This window comes from Salmo salar, chromosome 14 (genome assembly GCF_965601325.2).
Source record: "Salmo salar chromosome 14, fSalSal1, whole genome shotgun sequence".
Taxonomy (NCBI): domain Eukaryota; kingdom Metazoa; phylum Chordata; class Actinopteri; order Salmoniformes; family Salmonidae; genus Salmo; species Salmo salar.
In genome coordinates, this window is record NC_138304.1 from 85,984,418 (window position 1) to 86,010,923 (window position 26,506).

General features: G+C 42.9%; 1 protein-coding gene across 2 annotated transcripts in view; it reads right to left on the bottom strand.

Moving 5' to 3' along the window:
- Nucleotides 1-26,506, bottom strand: part of hivep1 (HIVEP zinc finger 1) — an 88,768-nt gene that overhangs the window by 13,022 nt on the left and 49,240 nt on the right. For both annotated transcript variants that reach the window (XM_014142585.3, XM_014142584.3), the window contains 4 exons: nucleotides 17,355-17,411; nucleotides 3,200-8,997; nucleotides 2,855-2,991; nucleotides 2,556-2,731 (listed from right to left, as the gene is read on the bottom strand). In XM_014142585.3, coding sequence (XP_013998060.2) covers nucleotides 2,556-2,731; nucleotides 2,855-2,991; nucleotides 3,200-8,997; nucleotides 17,355-17,411 — 6,168 coding nt within the window. The remainder of the gene's footprint in view (nucleotides 1-2,555; nucleotides 2,732-2,854; nucleotides 2,992-3,199; nucleotides 8,998-17,354; nucleotides 17,412-26,506) is intronic.

Genomic DNA, 26,506 nt, shown 5'->3' on the forward strand with positions numbered 1-26,506 from the left:
GTTTTGATGTCTTCACTATTATTCTACAATGTAGAAAATAGTAAAAATAAATAAAAACCCTTGAATGAGTAGGTGTTTGAAAATGTTTGACCGGTAGTCAATGAGCATCAATGACTTCCCAATAAACTGAGGAGTAGAATATATTTATTGAAAAAGTTTTTCAATTTTTGAATATTAAATTAAACTGCCTTCAATTTGTAGATAAGCAAATAGCTATCTTGACTTACAAATAATGTTAACACTTTAAGATATATATTATACCTTATAATCATTCGTTTTAAGATTACAGATTTATAAATCTGTAATAAACAGCTGTAACCCATTGGTTAATTTATTGTAAACCAAAGGTATATAAGGTGTACCTTATATATTAAGATACACCTGCTATACATAAAAAAGGGGTTTTATGTGGGTTCAGAATTTTTTTTGATGATCAAATAAAAATTAGACATCTTGGTAATAATGGTAACACTTTACATTATGTTACACATTATAAATGGTTTATAAATAACACAAATTGTAAAAAAAAAAAAAATATGAGTTTACAGTTATTATTAATTGTTAGGATTATAATTTATTAAATACTTATAGATAATTAATAAACAGCAATAACACGTTGGTTAATTTATTATAAACCAAACCATGCTACTGCTGCTGGTATAATTAAGCAATAAGGCCTGAGGGGGTGTGGTATATGGCCAATATACCACGGCTAAGGGCTGTTCTTAAGCACGACCCAACTCGGAGTGCCTGGACACAGCCCTTAGCCGTGGTACATTGGCCATATATCACAAAGCCCCGAGGAGCCTTATTGCGATTAAACTCAGCAAAAAAAGAATCGTCCCTTTTTCAGGACCCTGTCTTTAAAAGATAATTCATAAAAATCCAAATAACTTCACAGATCTTCATTGTAAAGGGTTTAAACACTGTTTCCCATGCTTGTTCAATGAACCATAAACAATTAATGAACATGCACCTGTGGAACGGTCATAAAGACACTAACAGCTTACAGACGGTAGGCAATTAAGGTCACAGTTATGAAAACGTAGGACACTAAAGAGGCCTTTCTACGGACTCTGAAAAACACCAAAAGAAAGATGCCCAGTGTCCCTGCTCATCTGTGTGAACATGCCTTAGGCATGCGGCAAGGAGGCATGAGAACGGCAGATGTAGCCAGGGCAATAAATTGCAATGTCCGTACTGTGAGACGCCTAAGACAGCGCTACAGGGAGACAGGACGGACAGCTGATCGTCCTCGCAGTGGCAGACCACGTGTAACAACACCTGCACAGGATCGGTACATCCGAACATCACACCTGCAGGACAGGTACAAGATGGCAACAATAACTGCCCGAGTTACACCAGGAACGCACAATCCCTCCATCAGTGCTCAGACTGTCCGCAATAGGCTGAGAGCGGCTGGACTAAGGGCTTGTAGGCCTGTTGTAAGGCAGGTCCTCACCAGACATCACCGGCAGCAACGTCGCCTATGGGCACAAACCCACCGTCGCTGGACCAGACAGGACTGGCAAAAAGTGCTCTTCACTGACGAGTCACGGTTTTGTCTCACCAGGGGTGATGGTCGGATTTGTGTTTATCGTCGAAGGAATGAGCGTTACACCGAGGCCTGTACTCTGGAGCCGGATCGATTTGGAGGGTCCGTCATGGTCTGGGATGGTGTGTCACAGCATCATCGGACTGAGCTTGTTGTCATTGCAGGCAATCTCAATGCTGTGCGTTACAGGGAAGACATCCTCCTCCCTCATGTGGTACCCTTCCTGCAGGCTCATCCTGACATGACCCTCCAGCATGACAATGCCACCAGCCATACTGCTCGTTCTATGCATGATTTCCTGCAAGACAGGAATATCAGTGTTCTGCCAGCGAAGACCCCGGATCTCAATCCCATTGATCATGTCTGGGATCTGTTGGATCGGAGGTTGAGGGCTAGGGCCATTCCCCCCAGAAATGTCCGGGAACTTGCAGGTGCCTTGGTGGAAGAGTGGTGTAACATCTCACAGCAAGAACTGGCAAGAACTGGCAGTCCATGAAGAGGAGATGCACTGCAGTACTTAATGCAGCTGGTGGCCACACCAGATACTGACTGTTACTTTTGATTTTGACCCCCCCTTTATTCAATGACACATTATTCAATTTCTGTTAGTCACATGTCTGTGGAACTTGTTCAGTTTATGTCTCAGTTGTTGAATGTTGTTATATTCATACAAATATTTACACATGTTAAGTTTACTGAAAATAAACGCAGTTGACAGTGAGAGGACGTTTCTTTTTTTGCTCAGTTTATAAACTGGTTACCAAAGTAATTAGAGCAGTAAAAATACATGTTGTCATACCCATGGTATACGGTCTGATATACCATGGCTTTCAGCCAATCAGAATTCCGGGCTCAAACCTCCCAGTTTATAATGTAATATATACATTACGTTATAATATAACTTGTATTTCTAAAGGGGTTATAAGCAGTTTACAGATGTAACAGCTATTGATTCATTTATTAGAAACCAAACCATGCTATTGCTGCCGTAAGCTCTGACCTTTAGTCTTGAAGGAGAAGTTGCAGTGGGTGCAGTGGTAGGGCCGTACGTCAGAGTGGGTGCGGATGTGTTTACGCAGCATGCTGGGCTTCTTGCAGCGGATCCCACACTCCTCACAGATGTATTTACCACGACCACGCCCACGCACATACACATAGTCCTCGTTAGATTTGAATCTGCAGGGTTCACAAGAAGGTGAAAAACAATAAGTGCATACACCCAACATGACTGAATCCTTACAATAACTAATCAAATTGAGGAGACAATTAAAATATTTATATTACGGTTAAGACACATACCCTCCATCAAATATTTTGACCCTCCGTGGCTCTATTTTGGATGAGGAAGAATCCTTGTCTGACTCGCTGCTCACCTGACTCTCAGGTTGCACTTTGCTGTTATTCTCAGTTGTTACAGATTTCTGAGGCTTTAGGACCTAGGGAGTAAGTTGATTTGAGAAATTAACTAAGTACAAGACAGAAAACATAATGTGATAACATGCCCTTCACAAATTTCTGATCATGAAATTATGGATATATTTAAATGGATTAAGAGATTAAATTATGGAAAATTAAACACAGATAATTCTACAAATAAATGTGAAAAATGAAATTAACGTTTGACAAATTATGTTTGGTTCTTACCTTAGGCATGACGTCTTTTAGCTTGCTTGAATAGGCCAAGATGTCGGATTTCATACTTGTCGTTATGGCTTCTGTGTAGTGTATTTTCTTGGAGTTCTGCTTGGAGTCAAAGAGAGACATCACCACTTTGGTGGGCAGGCCCAGTGGGTTGGGGTTGCTGGGGCTCACCGCCCAGGTGGAGTAGGCCGAAACCTTCTGGTCCGTCTGGGGAACATGCAGAGGCCTCCTCTTCATCAGGTAACACCAAGTAAAGGTGGTGGCAGTTTTCAGGCTGGGGAAAGACAGGCGATGGCTGTCTCGTGTGTTGACGACAGATACAGATGAGGCCAATTTCACCTGTCCATGGAAAGTCGAGGGCCTAATGGGAGACTTGGCAGGAGACCATCTCTCTTCCTCGCTCTTGTCTTGAGGCTTCAGGGAGGCGTTAGCTGGCACAGAGGAGGAGACATGACTCCCTGGAGCGGTGTTTAATGCAGAGCGTGGTTGTTCCTGGGGAACTACAGAAGATGGTTCATCCTTTCCGGTGCTTTCAGGTGTCATAGTCTTGCAGTTCTTAGGAGTCTGGGCGTCCTTTTCACCTACTGGCGGGGCCTCAGTTTCAATGGGACTATCCACTGGTTCAGTGGTACACACCTGCCGGACTAGCATAAGCTTCCGTTGCCTAGTTACCTCCGCCATCTTGGAGTTCAGGTAGTTGACTGACCTGCCATCAGTGAGGCATGCGGCACCATGTTCATCCTTTGCTCGCTTCTGATGTTTTTCCATGGCGATATCCAAGCTGTTGGCAGGGGAGAGCATTCTCTTGCTTGAGGCAATGGGCTCTTGTTGTGGGCAAAGGGTCACAGCTGCCATTTTCTGGGTGCAGTGTAAGGACCCCAGGGAGGGAGCTCTTTGAATTTCACCAATATGGTTCTGGGTATTGGAAACTAAACCGTGTTTTACTTGAAGGCCAGTAGATGCTGGAGGCCTGTCCTTGTTCATTTCTGGTACAGTCTTTGTGTCAGTATCTACAACATACAGGTTACTGGACACAGAGAGGGAAGGGTGCATCTGCTCATGAGTTATCAGTATCTGTGGCAATTGGAGAGCACCTGGTAGGTTTTGAGAAGGTGGGTCATTTTGTAGGCTTACAGGCAAGACTATTGATTGTGTCTTATTGCCTACAATCTGAAAACACGGTTGTGCCACAGAGACATTGTGGAGAACATCTGAAGACTTCGAAATACTTTGCATCTGATTGGCAATAGGTATTGCTAAGACTGGCAAAGTTGTCTGAGTACCCTGTGTTGTAGAGAGAGAGTATGTTTGGCTTGGTCTCAGAGCAGGACACTGCAGTTGGTATTTGGGCACAAAGCTTTTCTTGTCTTGAGAGTCAGCAGATTTGTTCTGGGCATCTTCTTGGCCGACCACGACATGAACCACAGATTGCTGTATATTTTGGCATGTCTGAACCCTCGACGTTAGGTGCCAAGGGTGTGGAAGGCCATGAACTTGAGGCAGTTGACCTTGGCTGCCCAAGTTAATGCTTTGCACCATTCTTTCATTCTTCTGAGGGAGAGTTTCTCCAGAATGCACAATAAAGGGTTGGGCAAGGGGAGGCTTGTTGGCAGTCTGTTGAGGCCTCTGCTGAGATGTAGAGAATACAGTGGGGAGCCTCTGGAGAGGTATGGCATGCCTCCCAACATGTTGCTGACTCTCTGGCCCAATCTTTAAAGACATCTGGCGTACCAAGGGCCCCCTTCGCCTTTCAATGAGAGGTACCTGTACAGACGGGAAGGCTTGAGCACTCGTTGGCAGTTCCATTGGTGACATTGACCTGTTGGGTGGCAGAGACCTGCTGGGAGACACACTGCCAAAGTCAAAGGACTTGCTGCGATAGTCGCACAAGATCTCCACTGAGGGTTGAGTGCAACTGATCTGTTCTGAGGCAGCACGTCTTATCATACCAGGGACCCCCAGGGTGTTGAAGGCTATTGGTAGCCCTTGAGGCTCAGATATTTTGTTGACAAATTCTCCTCTGGAGGGGCTCTCTGACCTGGATGGCTCTTCCCGGTCGAAGGAGGCTGAGATACTGGAGCATCTTGAGAGGCTACTGTCCCTGCTGAGGCTACGAGACAGTGAAGACTCGAAGCTCGATTCTCCAGAGGAGTGCTCCATCTGAGCCAGACGAATTCTCTTTTTCTTGGGTGGAAGCTTTTCTGTCGGTAGTTTGGACAGGCTCTCGCTCCTCTGGGGCCAGTTGAATGTATCTGCAACCTTTTCACCTTGCTCAGTGCTCTGACTGTCATGCTCCCGATCGGGTTCCTCTGTGACCAGGATTTCAGGAATGTTATTTTGGCGAACCAGACGAGACTGTTGGACAGCAGCACAGCTCTCAGCCACTGCTGCTAATGTGCTGTCGACACGGTTTTCCATCCCTTGTTTCCCCTGGTCGGCACATTTAGGAATGGACATCTTTTCATGGTAGCTCTCTAATGAAAGATTGGCAGTAGCGTCGGCCTTAGTTTTTCCTGTGCTATGGCCATCTTTGTACATTAAATCAACAGGAGAGGCCCTGTCAATAGATTCAGAGGTCTCAAAGGAATTGGGCTTGCTTAAAGAGTTGGTGTGTCTGATAACTGATGTACCACTGCCTTGCCTCTGTAGGTCGCCTCTCTCTTTACCAGTGGTGTTAACCTGGGTTTCTCTGATTGGTGACAGTCTTGATTCTGATGCATCTGTACCTCTTGCTACTAGCTGATTTTGACTTATTTGCGGTGGGTTGCTTTTAGGCTGTAGATCAACCATGATAGAGTGCTGAGAAAATGGCCGACCTGAACTGGCTGTTGATAGTTGGCAAGAATCAAAACTGACAGAGCATGGGGGATTGGTGTCAGTTGGTGATTGGTCATCATCGTCACCAACACTCTTCATTTTCCTTCTTTTTCTAATTGATTGCTGTTGGTCCATTATACCTGAAATAACGGTTCTGGGGACTAACGGCTGCTGCATGACATGTTGAAAAACATCCTGCTCAGTCTCTCTGACAGATACCGGCTTGTTTTTCGGACCATGGAGCTCTGAACAATAGAATTTCTTGTGATTTTCAAAGTTTTCTAGTTTTCGGTACCGATTGCGACAGGTCTCACATTCATACATTGTGCCTTTGCTCTGCAGAGGCTTTCGGTTTCGGTCTTGTGCATGCTCAAAAGACCTGCTTCTTTGCATTAACTCAGTGGAGATGCTAGACCCATGGTAACCTTCGTCCATGGAACGGACTGAGGTAAGGCCCTCACTTGTGGAGAAATCCTCCACTGCTACTTGCCGTACAAGAGTACGAGAATGTATTGCTGAATTTGGGGTAGAGGGGGCAGATGAAAACACATCATCGTTTAAGGAACTCATTTTGTCATCAAAAGACTGACAGATCCGTAGTGGGTGGGGTTGCTGGACAATGTTTGGTGGGAGACCCGAGTGCCCTGGAGTTGTGGGCATAGAATTACTTCTTGTTATTGGTAAACAGTCCATTGGTGTATACTGATTGGGTACAGATAGAAGAAATACTGGCTTAGATTTTTCTGTGGGGGTGAAGGGGGACTTGGGTATGTCTGAGCTGGAACTTGACCTTCTCGCCATTGGTTTAAGGTCAAACTGAAAAGAGTCTTTAAATATATACGATTTGGGGGAGTCTATGCTACCTCTCCTAGAAAGAGAAGTCCTTCTTGGTTTGACACTGTCCAACTGTTTGTCGTCAACCACTGCCTCATTGTCCGATATTAACTTTGAGATTCGTTCCTCGAGAGAGAGTGCTTTTGTTTCTAACGGAGGACGCATTTGTCCTTGCACAACACGGGGCTTCTCCACAGAAGCCACATGCATGGCAGTGGCAACCACTGCAGGGAGATTATGAAGTGCATTTTTGGTGACATCCATGTCTGTTGGTGGGGTTATTTTGACAAAGGGACTCGGGGGACTCATGGCCTGGTCTGCACTTTCAGAACGTGAGAAGTAACCAGAGTCTGTGCTGCCTAAACTGCGGGGACTAAGCAGACACTTGCCCTGCTGCTGCTGAGAAAAGTCTGTGGCTTGCTGCCTCTGAAGCTGACCATGTCCGCCTCCTGGTGGAGTCCTGCACTGCTGATCCTCGTCCTCACTTCCTGCATCCTGTAGGGGGCTTGTGCAATCCACCTCTTTCAAGGATGACAGGACGGTGATGCTGGATCTCAGATGTGCCGTTTGGAAGTCCTTTTGCCGCTGGGCAGTAGCCTGCTCAGGGTTGGAGTCTGTGACTCTTGGACTGTCCGCCCGCTGAGGGGAGACATTGACAGGATAGACGACCACTTTTGGGAGGCCAGCTGTCCCTTTGGACTCATAGCCCCTCTGACTCAGGGGGAAAACAGCTGATGGGTCCCCTGCATCCCCATGATTGCCTTGTGTTGTGCCTGCACTCTGCAAACTGCTCTCAGAGAACGCTGCAACACTGCTTTGTGACGAGTCAGGGTCCAGGTCTGCTGTGCTACTTTCCTCATCGCTGTCCCCACTTTCCTCCACATCTGAATGTGTTCCAAGTGCTTTGTCAGACTCCACGGAGAGGGACCCACTTCCAGAGTCGGAACGCGCCACAAGCCCCAGTTTTATTGCGTGAGCATGGGATTTCTTATGCTTGTACAAATTGCTCTTAGTTTTGAATGAGAAGCCACAAGTAACACACGGGTAGGGCCGCTCTCCTGTGTGAGACCTGATGTGCTTGAGTAACACACTGGGCTTTGCACATGCCCGACTGCAGTATTCACACACATACTTCCCCTGCTTCTTAGGCTTCTGGTCCTTTGCTGAGATGCTACACATCTGTTCAAGCCCAAAGTTCACAACCGTGGCCATCTGGACTGGGTTGTAACCAGGTGTAACAGGGACTTGAATGGTGCTAGGGACACTAGCCGATAGGGACTGGCATGTGTGCACCACCGGTGGCTGGCTCTGAGGCAAGAAATTGGAGCCTGAGGGAACAGGTGAATGAGTTAGGGTATCGGAGGAGCCAGTACTGAAGCTCATCTGCAAGCCAGACTTTTCCCCACAGTTGCTGAAATGCTGTTTAGCATGCTGCAAAGTCTGCAAGGGAACAGCCTGGGTAGAGGACTGCATTGTGTAGGTCTCTTGTTTATTTACAAAGTCATTCTGCATATGCGCAGGCTGAGTTTGGAGTCCAAAATGTATAGCTGGCATAGCATTTACTCCACTATTAGACTGAGCAGAAAGAGTTCGGCTAGGTTTTTCAACGGCTGTGGCTGGAAAGGATTTTTTTTTTTCTGACAAGGAGCTGAAGTCTGGTTCCATAGCCTTAAGCAAGACTTCAAGGGGAGCGCTAGCATGGTAAGGAGAGGCACCTTCACAGCTTGTTTCGCCACTCTTACTGTCCTTGAGCTGCTGAGACTCCCCAACACCAGAGACAGATTCCTCTTTACCACTGATGGGATCGAGAGACTGTGGATTTGAGAAGGACGTCTCCCTCTGCTTTAGCCTATCATTGTCAATGGAGGATGTCACTCCCTCAGAGGATTCAGAATTAGGCTGGACATACTCCGTATCTCGGTTCTGGCTTGGTGAGCTGGCAGGGTTTTGAGAAGGGCTGTTGGGGTAGGAGCAAGAGGGTGCGGCTTCCTTGGACGAGGTAGCTTGGAGTGTTGCCACGGAGGTCTTGGACTGCAAGGACTTCTTCACAGGAGATTTGGGTATTTTCTTTAGCTGGTTTTCTGACACAACCTTTTTCCTCTTCAATGCCTTTATGTTATCTGCACTTCTTCGACCACCCTCATTGATCCCTGTAAAGCAAACAAAAGAGAAATTAGCATGTATAATGAAATAATATTATATAATATACAATAACAACAACAACATGCTATTTAGCAGACATTTTTATCCAAAGCAACTTTGAGTCATGCGTGCACTCATTTTACGTATGGGTGGTCCCAGCCGGAATCAAACGCATGACCCTTTGCGTTGCAAGCGCCATGCTCTACCGACTGAGCTGCAGTTGATAGTTTCTGCAAAATGCTAAATGAAAATGATCCGATATGCTATGAGGATCTTCACTGATAAGAATAGATATGATTCACCAAGAATTCACCAACCAGATAAAAATATGGTTTGGCCTGTGTTAGAAGAAACCACCCTGCAAACTGTGCTACCAAGCATCTGTTTTGTTGATTAATTGGAAGTGAAGTTTGTTATGCAACACTCCTCAATGTCCTCTCAAATGTTTCTGTCAATTTCATCCAAACAATTCTGTACGCAGGCATATTCCTAGTTTATTTTTTATCTTGCACAAAATATTCAGAGCATGATAATCAATTAGGGTATTTTACAAAATAAAATGCATCACCAGTTGCATTAACCATCGGTCTTTCTACCAAAGATAAAAGGCTGTACTCTACCTGTGCATCAAGAATTTTAACGGTAGCAGCAAATCACTTGTCTATGTCTGTCATTTGGTCTGTAAAACCTCCATCCTCCAACACCAACACCAGCCAACCTTTACCACTCACTGCCTTTTGTCTCCGACAGCTCATTCTCATGGATGAGGCTTCTTGTTTTAGGCTCTGGAAGTTCTCCTCAGCAGCGCTAGCTGTGCGTCTGAAGCCACTGAGGCCCACACATCATTACAGTATGAATAAAACCCACCCTCTCCCTCGCGCTCTTCCTCATTCCCACTCCTTTTCAAACCATCCCTTAACATTTTCCCTTTCATAATGAAGTTGAGGATAGATTAATAAAAAGCAAACTGTTCCCTATAAATGTGTACCTTAATGCAATGTTATTGTATATACATTGCATATGCATACATTAAATAGGTAGTGCATGTGTATTAGAGTATATGCAAACATGTCGAGTAACGAAGTCAATCCCTGATTGCACTTAATCCTGGAGAGAACCAGTGCTAATTATTATTGTGCCAGATAATTACATAACACCAAATACAGTAACGGGAAACAACAGGTGTATTTCATTACTACATTACCACACAATTCAGTGAAATTGCAGCTTTTATCCTGTGGGTGTGCAGTCAGTTACCCAACCAAATACAGCTTCTACTGTTTAAACCAGATAGACCCATAGAGGGCTGTCCCATAACTCCTAAACCAGGCCTTGAAAGAGATGTTTATTAAAATGTCACTATTTTTCAACTTCATATTCATCATCCCCAGCACCACCCTAACATCAACATATGGGAAAATGGCACGTCTATGTTTTGTGGGAAAAAAGACAAGTGTTTCCGATGACATCATCAGTGTGCATTGTGTGATTTTAACCAACTATGAGTAGGCATTGCCTAATACTTACTAATTGGTTGATGATGTCATTGGAATCACTTATTGTCTATCTTTTTTTACTATAAAACATACTGTAGAAACGTTCCATTTTCACATAAATTGATGTTGGGATGGTGCTGGAGATAATGAATATGAAGTTGAAAAATACAGTTGAAGTCGGAAGTTTACATACACCTTAGCCAAACACATTTAAACTCAATTTTTCACAATTGATTACATTTAATCCTAGTAAAAAGTCCATGTCTTAGGTCAGTTAGGATCACCACTTTATTTTAAGAATGTGAAATGTCAGAATAATAGTAGAGTGATTTATTTCAGCTTTTATTTCTTTCATCACATTCCCAGTGGGTCACAAGTTTACATACACTCACTTAGTATTTGGTAGCATTGCTTTTAAGTTGTTTAACTTGGGTCAAACTTTTCGGGTAGCCTTCCACAAGCTTCCCACAATAAGGTGGGTGAATTTTGGCCCATTCCTCCTGACAGAGCTGGTGTAACAGAGTCAGGTTTGTAGGCCTCCTTGCTCACACACGCTTTTTCAGTTCTGCCAACAAATTTTCTATGGGATTGAGGTCAGGGCTTTGTGATGGCCACTCCAATACCTTGACTTTGTTGTCCTTAAGCCATTTTGCCACAACTTTGGAAGTATGTTTGGGGTCATTGTCCATTTGGAAGACCCATTTCTGACCAAGCTTTAACTTCCTGATTGATGTCTTGAGATGTTGCTTTAATATATCCACATACTTTTCCTTCCTCATGATGCCATTTATTTTGTGAAGTGCACCAGTCCCTCCTGCAGCAAAGCACCCCCACAACATAATGCTGCCACCCCCCCTTCACGGTTGGGATGATGTTCTTCGGCTTGTAAGCCTCCCCCTTTGTCCTGCAAACATAACGATGGTCATTATGGCCAAACAGTTATATTTTTGTTTCATCAGACCAGAGGACATTTCTCCAAAAAGTAGTCTCTTTTTTATGGGGGTTTTGGAGCAGTGTCAATATAGGACTCGTTTAACTGTGGATATAGATACTTTTGTACCTGTTTCCTCTAGCATGTTCACAAGGTCCTTTGCTGTTGTTCTGGGATTGATTTGCACTTCTCGCACCAAAGTACGTTCATCTCTAGGAGACAGAACGCGTCTCCTTCCTGAGCGGTATGACGGCTGCGTGGTCCCATGGTGTTTATACTTGTGTGCTATTGTTTGTACAGATGAACGTGGTACCTTCAAGCGTTTGGAAATTGCTCCCAAGGATGAACCAGACTTGTGGAGGTCTACAATTTATTTTCTGAAGTCTTAGTTGATTTCTTTTGATTTTCCCATGATGTCAAGCAAAGAGGCACTGCGTTTGAAGGTAGGCCTTGAAATACATCCACAGGTACACCTCCAATTGACTCAAATTATGTCAATTAGCCTATCAGAAGTTTCTAAAGCATGACATAATTTTCTGGAATTTTCCAAGCTGTTAAAAGGCCCAGTCAACTAAGTGTATGTAAACTTCTGACCCAGTGAATTATAAATCTGTCTGTAAACAATTGTTGGAAAAATTACTTGTGTCCTGCACAAAGTAGATGTCCTAACCGACTTGCCAAAACTATAGTTTGTTAACGAGAAATTTGTGGAGTGGTTGAAAAACAAGTTTTAATGACTTCAACCTAAGTATGTAAACTTCCGACTTCAACTGTATTTGCAATGGTACGCTGCAGGGACCACTCAACAATGATCACAAATATGTGATCGTACGCATGAAAGGGTAAAGAGTGTGGTTTTAGTGACCCATTACATAAGGTTAGCTTTACCCTGTGTGCATTCCAAATTGCACCCTATTTCCTATATGTTACTTTTGACCATGGCCTATATGCCTGTCATGATTTCCTGGCTTTTACATTTTTTCCCCCCCATTACCCATAAAATGTCAGGATTCCTATTAGTCCCTAATGTAGATAGATATTGGTCCTACAGTGCCTTCAGAAAGTATTCCACATTTTGTTGTGTTCCTGCCTGAATTCAAAATTGATTAAATATATTTTCTTCTCACACATTTACACACAACACCCCAGAAGGAAAAGTGATTTTTTTTTATTGAAATTTAAATACTGAAATCTCATTTAAATAAGTATTCACACCCCTGAGTTAATACTTTGTATAATCACCTTTGGCAGTGAGTCTTTCTGGTTCAGTTTCTAAGAGCTTTCCACACCTGGATTGAGCAACATTTGCCCATTATTCTTTTCAAAATTCTTCAAGCTCTGTCAAATTGGTTGTTGATCATTGCTAGACAACCATTTTCAGGTCTTGCAATAGATTTTCAAGTAAATTTAAGTCAGAACTGTAACTCTGCTACTCAGGAACAGTCACTGTGTTCTTGGTAAGCAACTCCAGTGTAGATTTGGCCTTGTTTTAGGTTATTGTCCTGCTGAAAGGTGGATACTTCGCCCATTGTCTGATGGAAGTAGACTGAACAAGGTTTCCCTCTAGGATTTTGCCTAACACCATTCCATTTTTTTTATTTTTATCCTGAACCTCCCCATTCCTTAACGATAAAAGCATACCCATAACATGATGCAGCCACCACTATGCTGGAAAATATGGGGAGTGGTACTCAGTAATGTGCTGTATTGAATTTGACCCAAACATAACACTGTACTCAGGACAAAAAGTTAATTGCTTTGCCAATTGTTTTGCAGTACTACTTTAGTGCCTTGTTGCAAACACGATGCCTGTTTTGGAAAATGTTTATTCTATACAGGCTTCCTTCTTTTCACTCTGTCAATTAGGTTAGTATTGTGGCGTAATTAAAATATTGATCCATCCTCAGTTGTCTCCAATCACAGCCATTAAACTCTAACTGTTTTAAAGTCACCATTGGCCTCATGGTAAAATCCATGAGTGGTTTCCTTCCTCTCCGGCAATTGAGTTAGGAAGGACACCTGTATCTCTGTATTAACTGGGTGTATTGATACACCATCCAAAGTGTAATTAATAACTTCACAATGCTAACTTCACTGGGCTCCTGAGTGGTGCAGCGGTCTAAGGCACTGCATCTCAGTGCAAGAGACATCACTATAGGTCCTGGTTCGTATCCAGGCTGTATCACATCCGGCCGTGATTGGGAGCCCCATAGGGCGGCGCACAATTGGCCCAGCATCGTCCGGGTTTGGCCGGAGTAGGCCGTCATTGTAAGTAAGAGTTTGTTCTTAACTGACTTGCCTAGTTAAATAAAGGTAAAATAAAAAGGAAAATCTGTCGTTCTGCCCGTGAGCAAGGCAGTTACCCACTGTTCCCCGGGCGCCGAAGACGTGAATGTCGATTAAGGCAGCCCCCCGCACCCCTCTGATTCAGAGGTTAAATGCGGAAGACACATTTCAGTTGAATGCATTCAGTTGTTCAACTGACTAGGCATCCCCCTTTTCCTTTCCTAGGTGTCCTACTGTGCGAGGCATTGGAAAATCTCCCTGGTCATGGTTAAATCGGTGTTTGAAATTCACTGCTCGACTGAGGGACCTTACAGATAATTGTATGTGTGGGGTACAGAGATGACAGTCATTCAAAAATCATATTAAACACTTATTGCACACAGAGTGAGTACATGCAACTTATTATGTGACTTGTTAAGCAAATGTTTACTCCTGAATTTATTCAGCCTTGCCATAACAAAAGACATTTCAGCTTTTCATTTTTATTACGTTTACGTGACAGGCTTGAAGACATAAACAGCGCAATGCATTGCGAAGAGCTGCTGGCAAAATGCACGAAAGTGCTGTTTGAATGAATGCTTACGAGCCTGCTGCTGCCTACCACCGCTCAGTCAGACTGCTCTGTCAAATCATAGACTTAATTATAATATAATAAACACTCAGAAATACGAGCCTTAGGTCATTAATATGGTCGAATCCGGAAACTATCATCTCGAAAACAAAACATTTTTTCTTTCAGTGAAATACGGAACCGGTCCGTATTTTATCTAACGGGTGGCATCCCTAAGTCTAAATATTCCTGTTACATTGCACAACCTTCAATGGTATGTCATAATTACGTAAAATTCTGGCAAATTAGTTCGCAACGAGCCAGGCAATGAACGCAAGAGCAGTGACACAATTTCATGTTAGCAGGCAATATTAACTAAATATGCAGGTTTAAAAATATATACTTGTGTATTGATTTTAAAGAAAGGCATTGATGTTTATGGTTAGGTACATTGGTGCAACGACAGTGTTTTTTTTCTCAAATGCGCTTGTTAAATCATCACCCGTTTAGAGAAGTAGGCTGTGATTCGATGAGAAATTAACAGGCACCGCATTGATTATATGCAACGCAGGACACGTTAGATAAACTAGTAATATCATCAACCATGTGTAGTTAACTAGTGATTATGTTAAGATTGATAGTTTTTTATAAAGATAAGTTTAATGCTAGTTAGCAACTTACCTTGGCTTCTTGCTGCCCTCGCGTAACAGGTAGTCAGCCTGCCATGCAGGCTCCTCGTGGAGTGCAATGTAAGGCAGGTGGTTAGAGCGTTGGACTAGTAACCAGAAGGTTGCAAAAACGAATCCCCCCTGAACAAGGCAGTTACCCCCCGTTCCTAGGCCGTCATTGAAAATAAAAATGTGTTCTTAATCTGACTTGACCAGTTACATTATTTTTTTTTTATTACAAAAATCGGCAGCCAAAAATACCGATTACAGATTATGAAAACTTGAAATCGGCCCTAATTAAATCGGCCATTCCGATTAATCGGTCGACCTCTACTTTGCACAACTGTATTTGGGAAGTTTCTCCCATTCTCTACAGATCCTCTCAAGCATTATCAGGTTGGATGGAGAGTGTCGCTGCACAGCTATTTTTCAGGTCTCTCCAGAGATGTTTGATCGGGTTCAAGTCCGGGCTCTGGCTGGGCCACTCAAGGACATTCAGAGACTTGCCCCGAAGCCACTACTGCGTTTCTTGGCTGTGAGTTTAGGGTTGTTGTCCTGTTGGAAGGTGAACCTTCGCCACAGCGTGAGGTTCGCAGCACTGGAGTAGGTTTTCATCAAGGACCTCTTTACTTTGCTCCTTTCATCTTTTCCTTGATCCTGACTAGTCTCCCAGTCCCTGCCACTGAAAAACATTGCCACAGCATGATGCTGCCACCACCATGCTTCACAGTAGGGATGGTGCTAGGTTCCCTCCAGACGTGACGCTTGGCATTCAGGCCAAAGAGTTCAACTTTGGTTTTATCAGACCAGAGAATCTTGTTTCTAATTGTCTGAGAGTCTTTTAGGTGCCAAGCGGGCTGTCATGTGCCTTTTACTGAGGAGTGGCTTCCGTCTGGCCTGATTGGTGGAGTGCTGCAGAGATGGTTGTCCTTCTGGAAGGTTCCACCATTTTCACAGAGGAACTCTGGACCTCTGTCAGAGTGACCGTTGGGTTCTTGGTCACCTCCCTGACCAAGGCCCTTCTCCTCCGATTGCACAGTTTGGCCAGCGGCCAGCTGTAGGAAGAGTCTTGGTGGTTCCAAACTTCTTCCATTTAAGAATGATAGAGGCCACTGTGTCCTTGGGGACCTTCAATCCCCACATCTGTGCCGACACAATCCTGTCTCGGAGCTCTACGGACAATTCTTTTGACCTCATGGCTTGGTTTTTGATCTGACATGCACTGTCAACTATGGGACCTTATATAGACAGGTGTGCGTGCCTTTCCAAATCATGTCCAATCATTTTAAATTTACCACAGGTGGACTCCAATCAAGTTGCAGAAACATCTCAAGGATGCTCAATGGAAACAGGAAGCACCTGAGCTCAATTTCGAGTCTCATAGCAAAGGGTCTGAATGCTTATGTAATAAGGTATTTCTGTTTATTCGTCATACATTTCTAAAAACCTGGTTTTGCTTTGTTATTATGGGGTATTGTGTGTAGCTTGAGGGGGGGGACGACAATTTAATCAATTTTAGGCTGTAACGTAACAAAATGTGGTAAAAGTCAAGGGGTCTGAATACTTTCTGAATCCACTGAGCTGGAATGTCAAGCTAACTGAATCTGGTTAGCGTTAGAAAACACTGAGTAGATCTAGCTTGCGTTGTAGGATACCCCTCTGTACAGCTCTTTTTTTACAGTTAGCATAACCCCTTTTTATAAACAAAGCCTTCGCCTTATTCCACCTCATGAGCTTCTGTGATTGACCAATTAAAATGTTCCTTGCATGTATCATACAAAAAACAAGAACGTTTTGAGTTGACTGATGTACGGTACATTGAATGATGTGCTGTTTACATCAGTATTATCATAGGGTTGACATAGGCTACCTCAAGTTATCATTAACATCAGAGGACAAAATGTATTGTGTAGCGACCAGGCATACTTGTGTAGCATCAAGGCAAAGCTTTTTCATTACACTGACTGTCAGAAATTGCATCATACTCACCAATGTAGTGCGCTACATTAGACCAGGGCCCATAGGGTTCTGGTCAAAAGTAGTGTACTATATAGAGAATAGGGTGCCATTTCTGACGCAACCAATGACTGCCTGAGGAAACGCAGACGGAAAATATCCAGGCAGTTTTTCCTGCTTTAAAAATGTAAACTACATAATGTAATGACTGGACTCCACTGACACAGCGCACAAAGGACCAATACTTTTTCCTATGATGAGCTCAAAAAAGACACTCCCAGCATTTGCCACAGAACACCAGCAGTTGCATCAGTACGTAAAATGGCACAGTATGTTCTTTACAAATCACTGGGTTACTGTAAGTATGGACAGGAAAATAAATTCCCTCACAACATACACTTAGCTAACTAGCATATGTTGAAAGTGAAAGCATTCCATTAATTCCCTTTGATCGTTACTCATCGATTAGAAATCATACCTTTCTGTGCGCCAGCTTTGGTATCTTTCAGTTCATTCTGTGCTTCTTCGATTTTATCTGCAACACAAGATAGGAAGGATACCTGTTGGTTTTCAGCACAGAGAAACAAACCAGAAGTAAGAGGCTGATTATTATCCACACTATAGGCAATGTAGAAAAGAACTAATGATCCTGGGGATGCTTCCTACACTGTTGTGGTATGGAGAGGTTTTTTATTATAATAAGAACCAGACATTCTTACATAGTAAAGGGAGAACACCAGAGTATTACAAAAACCATCATTATGAGAACAGCTCTTAGGGCTAGTACACACATAGGTAATGTCCCAAATAGCACCCTATTCCCAATTTAGTGCACTACTTTTGACAAGAGCCCTATGGGCCCTTTTCCAAATTAGTGCACTATAGGGAGTAAGGTACGAATTGGGACACAGTGTTGAGAGCTCATAAAATGCCTCAATTCCACAGAATATGCATGATACATGTTAGCGGAAAATGAACTAAACAAATTAACGCAGAGTGATAATGTAATTCTTATTACCTTTAAGAAACTGAAGGGATTCCATGAGGATCAATGTATCGATAAGATCAAGCACAACCTAGGCTACATCACAACACAACTCACATGCCTGTGTATCCATCCATCTATTTCGATTAGACCTTTTATAGTGTGTGTCTTTGTACAAATGTATTCACACCCTTGACCTTTTCCGCATTGTGTTGTGTTACAGCCCAAATTGTAAATGGATTAAATTGACTGGCCTACACACAATGCTTCATAATGACAAAGCAGAATTGTTTACAATTTATTTTTACAAATGTATAAAAAATAAATCTAAAATATCTTGTGTCAATAAATATTCAACCGCTTATTAATGGCAAGCCTAAATAAGTTCAGGAGTAAACATTTGCATAACAAGTCACATAATAAGTTGCATGGACTCTGTGTGCAATAATAGCGTTTAACATGATTTCTGAATGACTACCTCATCTCTGTACCCCACACATACAATTATCTGTTAAGGTCCTTCAGTCAAGCAGTGAATTTCAAACACAGATTTAACAACAAAGACCAGGGAGATTTTCAAATGCCTCGCAAAGAAGGGCACTTAATGGTAGATGGGTTAAAAAAAAGCAGACACTGAATATCCCTTTGAGCATGGTGAAGTTATTAATTACACTTTGGATGGTGTATCAATTCAATCAGTCACTAGAATGATACAGGCGTCCTTCCTAACTAAGTTTCCGGAGAGGAAGGAAACCGCTCAGGGATTCCACCATGACGCCAATCCTAGAAGAAAACGTGGTTCAGTTTGCTTTCCACCAGACATTGGGAGATTAATTCACCTTTCAGCAGGACAATAACCTAAAACGCAAGGCCACATCCACACTGGAGTTGCTTACCAAGAAGACAGTGGCCGAGTTACAGTTCTTACTTAAATATGCTTGAAAATCTATGGCAAGACCTGAAAATGTTTCTCTAGCTAAATTATTTTAAAGAATGATGGGCAAATATTGTACAATCCAGCTCTTAGAGACTTACACAGCTGTAGTCGCTGACAAAGGTGTTTCTAACATGTATTGACTCAGGGGTGTGAATACTTAGGTAAATTAGATATTTCTGTATTTCATTGTCAATACATTTTCAAAAAGAAACAAAAACATACCTGTTTTCACTTTGTCATTATCTGGTATTGAGTGGAGATGGGTGATAACAAAAACATATTTAACACATTTTGAATTCAGGCTGGAACACAACACGTGGAATAAGGGGTATGGATACTTCCTGAAGGCACTATAAAGGGAATATGGTGCCATTTGGGACGCATACTTTGTCATCGTCCACAGTCCCGCAGGTCTAATATGCAACATACAGACTATGTAGGAGGGCTTTATACATACAGTTCATTCGGAAAGTATTCAGACCCCTTCCCTTTTTCCACATTTTGTTACGTTACAGCCTTATTCTAAAATTGATGATATTATTATTTCTCATCAATGCACACATGATACCCCATAATGAACAAGCGAAAACATGTTTTTAGAAATACCTTATTTGGAAAGGCGCACACACACACACCTGTCTATATAAGTTCCCACAGTTGACAGTGCATGTAAGAGCAAAAACCAAGCCATGAGGTCGAAGGAACTGTCCGAAGAGCTCCGAGACAGGATTGTGTTGAGGCACAGATCTGGGAAAGGGTACCAAACCTCTGCAGCATTGAAGGTCCCCAAGAACACAGTGGCCTCCATCAATCTTAAATGGAAGAAGTTTGGAACCACCAAGACTCTTCCTAGAGCTGGTCGCCCAGCCAAACTGAGCAATCAGGGGAGAAGAGCTTGGTCAAGGAGGTGACCAAGAACCTGATGGTCACTGACAGAGCTCTTGAGTTTCTCTGTGGAGATGGGAGAATCTTCCAAAAGGACAAACATCTTTGCAGCACTCCACCAATCAGGCATTTATGGTAGTGTGGCCAGACAGAAGCCACTCCTCAGTAAAAGGCACATGACAGCCCGCTTGGAGTTTGCCAAAAGGCACTTAAAGGACAATCAGACCATAAGAAACAAGAATCTCTGGTCTGATGAAACCAAGATGGAACTCTTTGGCCTGAATGCCAAGCGTCACATCTGGAGGAAATCTGGCACCATCTCTACGGGGAAGCATGGTGGTGGCAGCATCATGCTCTGGTGATGTTTTTCAGCGGCAGGGACTAGAGATCCTTTATGACAACCTCCTCCAGAGCACTCAGGACCTCAGACTGGGGCGAAGGTTCACCTTCCAACAGGACAACAACCCTAAGCACACAGCCAAGACAATGCAGAAGTGGCTTTGGGACAAGTCTCTGAATGTCCTTGAGTGGTCCAGCCAAAGCCCGGACTTGAATCTTATCTAACATTGTTTGCTTTGTCATTATGGGGTATTGTGTGTAGATTGAGGTAAAAAACAATTGTATCCATTTTAGAATAAGGCTGTAACTACCTCATCCCCATATTATTTATTTGTTTGCTCCTTTGCACCCCAGTATCTCTACTTGCACATCTATCACTCCAGTCTTTAATTGCTAAATTGTAATTTTCCTACTATGGCATATTCATTGCCTTACCTCCCTAATCTTACTACATTTGCACACACTGTATATAGACTTTTCTATTATTATGTGTAACTCTGTGTCGCACTGCTTTGCTCTATCTTGGCCAGGTCACAGTTGGAAATGTGAACTTGTTCTCAACTGGCCTACCTGGTTCAATAAAATGGAAATAAAATAAAAAATTAGTAGCCTACCAAACTTACTAACTGCCTGGTACTCAGCACTCTTGTCCCTCTAATCACTCTGACATCAATGCAAATGTATTCAAAAAAAATCTAATCAAACACTTCATGAGAGCCAATGAGCTCATGTTGCACAACACTCCAATAGGCTATGTAATTGCTTGAGAAAACAAAGTGATGGCCTCCACTAAAAATAGGAGAATCAGCTTTCTATAGGCTAGGCCTACTATATTTATTTATTTCTCAACTTTCCTAATATTAAGCACAGTGCTTATATACTGCTCAAAAAAATAAAGGGAACACTTAAACAACACATCCTAGATCTGAATGAAAGAAATCATCTTATTAAATACTTTTTTCTTTACATAGTTGAATGTGCTGACAACAAAATCACACAAAAATAATCAATGGAAATCCAATTTATCAACCCATGGAGGTCTGGATTTGGAGTCACACTCATAATTAAAGTGGAAAACCACACTACAGGCTGATCCAACTTTGATGTAATGTCCTTAAAACATGTCAAAATGAGGCTCAGTAGTGTGTGTGGCCTCCATGTGCTTGTATGACCTCCCTACAACGCCTGGGCATGCTCCTGATGAGGTGGTGGATGGTCTCCTGAGGGATCTCCTCCCAGACCTGGACTAAAGCATCCGCCAACTCCTGGACAGTCTGTGGTGCAACGTGGCATGGTGGATGGAGTGAGACATGATGTCCCAGATGTGCTCAATTGGATTCAGGTCTGGGGAACAGGCGGGCCAGTCCATAGCATCAATGCCTTCCTCTTGCAGGAATTGCTGACACACTCCAGCCACATGAGGTCTAGCATTGTCTTGCATTAGGAGGAACCCAGGGCCAACCGCACCAGCATATGGTCTCACAAGGGGTCTGAGGATCTCATCTCGGTACCTAATGGCAGTCAGGCTACCTCTGGCGAGCACATGGAGGGCTGTGCGGCCCCCCAAAGAAATGCCACCCCACACCATGACTGACCCACCGCCAAACCGGTCATGCTGGAGGATGTTGCAGGCAACAGAACGTTCTCCACGGCGTCTCCAGACTCTGTCACGTCTGTCACATGTGATCAGTGTGAACCTGCTTTCATCTGTGAAGAGCACAGGGCGCCAGTGGCGAATTTGCCAATCTTGGTGTTCTCTGGCAAATGCCAAACGTCCTGCACGGTGTTGGGCTGTAAGCACAACCCCCACCTGTGGACGTCGGGCCCTCATACCACCCTCATGGAGTCTGTTTCTGACAGTTTGAGCAGACACATGCACATTTGTGGCCTGCTGGAGGTCATTTTGCAGGGCTCTGGCAGTGCTTCTCCTGCTCCTCCTTGCACAAAGGTGGAGGTAGCGGTCCTGCAGCTGGGTTGTTGCCCTCCTACGGCCTCCTCCACGTTTCCTGATGTACTGGCCTGTCTCCTGGTAGCGCCTCCATGCTCTGGACACTACGCTGACAGACACAGCAAACCTTCTTGCCACAGCTCGCATTGATGTGCCATCCTGGATGAGCTGCACTACCTGAGCCACTTGTGTGGGTTGTAGACTCCGTCTCATGCTACCACTAGAGTGAAAGCACCGCCAGCATTCAAAAGTGACCAAAACATCAGCCAGGAAGCATAGGAATTGAGAAGTGGTCTGTGGTCCCCACCTGCAGAACCACTCCTTTATTGAGGGTGTCTTGCTAATTGCCTATAATTTCCACCTGTTGTCTATTCCATTTGCACAACAGCATGCGAAATGTATTGTCAATCAGTGTTGCTTCCTAAGTGGACAGTTTGATTTCACAGAAGTGTGATTGACTTGGAGTTACATTGTGTTGTTTAAGTGTTCCCTTTATTTTTTTGAGCAGTGTATTTACAACAGGAGTATAGCCTATCTGGCTGGCATGAAAATAAACCACGGAGAAAAGCGCCCTCCATTCGCTATTTAAGTGCATAGATTACATGTTTTTTTCCTGCTGCACCTGTTTCAATACAGGTGCATGATAATGGTCCATTCTAAATCAAAACAAATTTCACACATTATTTAGTATATGTAAAGACAAGATTAAATCAAGAATAGTCTGATGGGTGACAATATTAGCCTAACACTTGTGAATTATACATCACTCGTGAATGATGCCAAGCATAAAGAAACTGTTTTTCAAATCATAGTTGCACACCTCATGTAGCCTAGCCCATAGGCCTATATGTTTTAATAAGGTTTGTATCACAACTAAAGTGGCCAAATAACTTCTTAAAATGAAGCGCATTAATCTGATTTACAAGGGGTGTAGAGCCTAACTGGCAAAAAAAGCAGTGCGTGAGTTTCAAGTTTAGGGAAGATAATTTTCCCCATAAAAATGCACCTTTATAATAAAAGCATTACATGCACAATTGCACTTTTGATAATGGTGTTTTTCGCTAATGGAACATTCACGCTTATAGCCTACTACCATGTGAGCATTGCTGCGCTTATAATGTGAAGAAATAGCCTAATAGTTTATCAACATTTTAAGCTAAACATTCTGATCTGTTGCATCAGCCACAGTGGGTAAAAAATTTTTAAATTCTAGTGGTTGTATTAATTTGGAATCTATCGCATCCCAACTGTCCCAGACCATGTTAGGAATATTTATTTCTCGCACAGAATAGGTCGACTTTGTACAATGAGAGATATTAGATTGACATTGGCTTGTAATTTGCTGTTCGTTAGGCCTACTCATCTTGTTGGCTGCCGAAAAGTAAATGTAGTTCTTACAATATCTTCAATATGCACCTTGGAATTGAATTAGGACGCGAGCAGTTGCGTCCCGGATGTCTGTCTTCACTTGTAGCCTGTGAGATAGAACCGATCACGTGATGGAGCGCACAGCACTCCGCACTGGCCGCAAAAGGCATGCATTTTTTTTAAATCCATTACGGCCACACAAAGGGGATGCTGCAGGGAAATTGGAGGCGTTATCAAGTGCTTGTCAAATTGAAGTCTGCTCAAAAAAACAAAGCAGAGCTCAACCCTTTCAAGCAACTTTTTTCAAATCATCATTAGAGTCACATGCAGCCTTACAAAACATATTAGCCCAACGTTTGTAGAACAACTAAAGTTACATTAATAACTCTAAATTAAGCATATAGGAATACCTATTTCTTTGTTATCCACACAACACAGAATGTGCTCACTCCCTCAAATCGTTTGGAGAAAATATCCTTTCTATTTTATTCAGCTTTATTCATTTGTATTCTTCATACTATAAAATAATGCCACGGAATTCTAAGCAAATCTTGTCTGCTAAATGAACTAGTGTAGCCCACAGCCATTTGAAATAGACTAATGGATTTATTGTGAAGGTGTAGGCTATATTACATGGATTTATTAGACTTTTGAAATTGTAGATGTTCCAAAGGTCTGCATCAGTGGCTTGTAGGCTGTGTGTGGAAGCCAGGAGATTATGTGTTTGGTAATTAACGGTCAATTACCGTGAGACCCACAGTTCTTTGCTTGACAATCATCGTCTGACGAAATTGTGACCCACCACTCCTAACAATCGTAAACAGCCACAGTTTGCGCACGTGTGTGTATTTTACTTATTTGGGAGCATGTTGTGGCACGTGTGTATGAATGAGTGCGTGAACTGAGATAACCCTCTGACTAGGGATACAGACTGATAGCGTGTTCTTGGCACTGAGGCCTGGTTGGTATGCCTCCAGTGACAGGATCAGTAACCACAGAGTAACAGAGTCCCTCCGACACACACACACACACTTCCCTCAGCTTCAGTTCATAGAACCACACTGCCTACCAGGCATTCACTATAACTACCCCCCCAAAGCTCCCTAAAGCATACCACAAATTATATTATTGCAACCTAATTTAAAATAATAATAAATACTCATTTTCATTGGTCAGGGGATTTGAGGGTAGACTTTTACTATTATGCTTTATTGTTTGTACATGTATTGCATTAGACCACACTGGCAATCTAATCTTCACTGATTACTACTACAACAGAACAATCTGAGGGGTAATATGGGGTATGAGACCAGGGACCGCATTCACCATAGATCAGATCACACACACACACACACACACACACACACACACACACACACACACACACACACACACACACACACACACACACACACACACACACACACACACACACACACACACACACACACACACACACACACACACACACACACACACACACACACACACACACACACACACACACACACACACACACACACACACACACACACACACACAAAACGATTGACAGACACCTATTAAGTAAAAGACACTTTGCCCAGTACTGAGACACACACACACACACACACACACACACAAAACGATTGACAGACACCTATTAAGTAAAAGACACTTTGCCCAGTACTGAGTGAACAACACCGCCTCTTGAGCCGTGGTGAACAACACCGCCTCTTGAGCCGTGGTGAACAACACCGCCTCTTGAGCCGTGGTGAACAACACCGCCTCTTGAGCCGTGGTGAACAACACCGCCTCTTGAGCCGTGGTGAACAACACCGCCTCTTGAGCCGTGGTGAACAACACAGTTACAGTATGAAGCAGTGAGGGAGGGAGAAAGGGAGGCACTGGCTGCATACCAAATGGCACCCTGTTTCCTTCATAGTGCACTACTTTTGAACAAGGCCCATGACCAGGGTCCAAATGTCAGGGACCCCAAAAGTAGTGCACTATAAAGGAAATAGGGTGTGATTTGGGACGAAGGGTACACACTTAATCAGAATGCTAGGAGTTATTAAGACCGTGGGGAATGATTATAGTGTTGTTCCTATTCCCCTCATTAAGATTCCTAGCTACTGTTATTACTGTGTTATTACAGTACCCCTGTTATTAAAGGCAAGCTTTCAGAAGAGCCTTTTATGATGTGATGTTTGACATGGTTGGGATGACAGCCAGACAGCTCATGTTTCATGAGAGGGAGAAAATGGAGAGATGTTAATCATGCAATTTTTACATGATTAATAAAATATAACTTAAAAAATAAACACTACATTTATGTTGCCGGTGACGATGAACAGAGCACAATCATCTGTAAAACGGGCTATGTCCCAAATGGCACCCTATTCCCTATATAGTGCACTGCTTTTGAACAGAGCCCTCTAAAACTAGTGCACTATATAGGGAATAGAGTGCCATTTGGGACACATGCCTGACTGTAATTTAAACGGAGGGAGGGTCAACATTGTTTTAGGGTATTGAACTCATGAAGCTGTGTTATGTTTGCCAGTGACTGGACTGCTGTCGAGTGTAGGCTTAAGGAAAACAGAAAAATCTGAAGTTCATAAGATGGTTTCATACAAGAAAGCAGAGACTATAAATCAGTTCAATGCAGCTAATTTCCATTTGACACAAGGCACTGCACCAACCTAGGCAGAGTCTGTAGTAGTACAAGTAGGTTATACCACCCTTTGGTTACACTTTCATAGATTAATTCCTTTATTTTAATTAGTTAATTATTACAACTTAGACAGCTGATTTCACCATGTATTCAAGCAGCAAAACTGGAACATAACACCCAGTATAATATGTCATGGTTGTGATAAATTCAGAATTGATTCCCATTCAACTCACGAGTTGAAATTCAAATGAAATTGTCCACACCCCACAGGATGTAGAATTAGAATTTCAGTTTGTGACAGAAAATAGCATTTCATTCAATTCAAATAAATTCCACTCCGTCATAGAACATGAATGTTTCATTGAATCTGCCAGGTCAGATACATTAACTTTTATCTGGAAACAATGTTCATATACTCTTAACCTTAGTGCTAGAATAGCCAATTATGTTTCCACCAACCATTTCATTTGTTTGTGATTTTTTTTAAAGCTTTATGCTCAATTTGAGGGTTA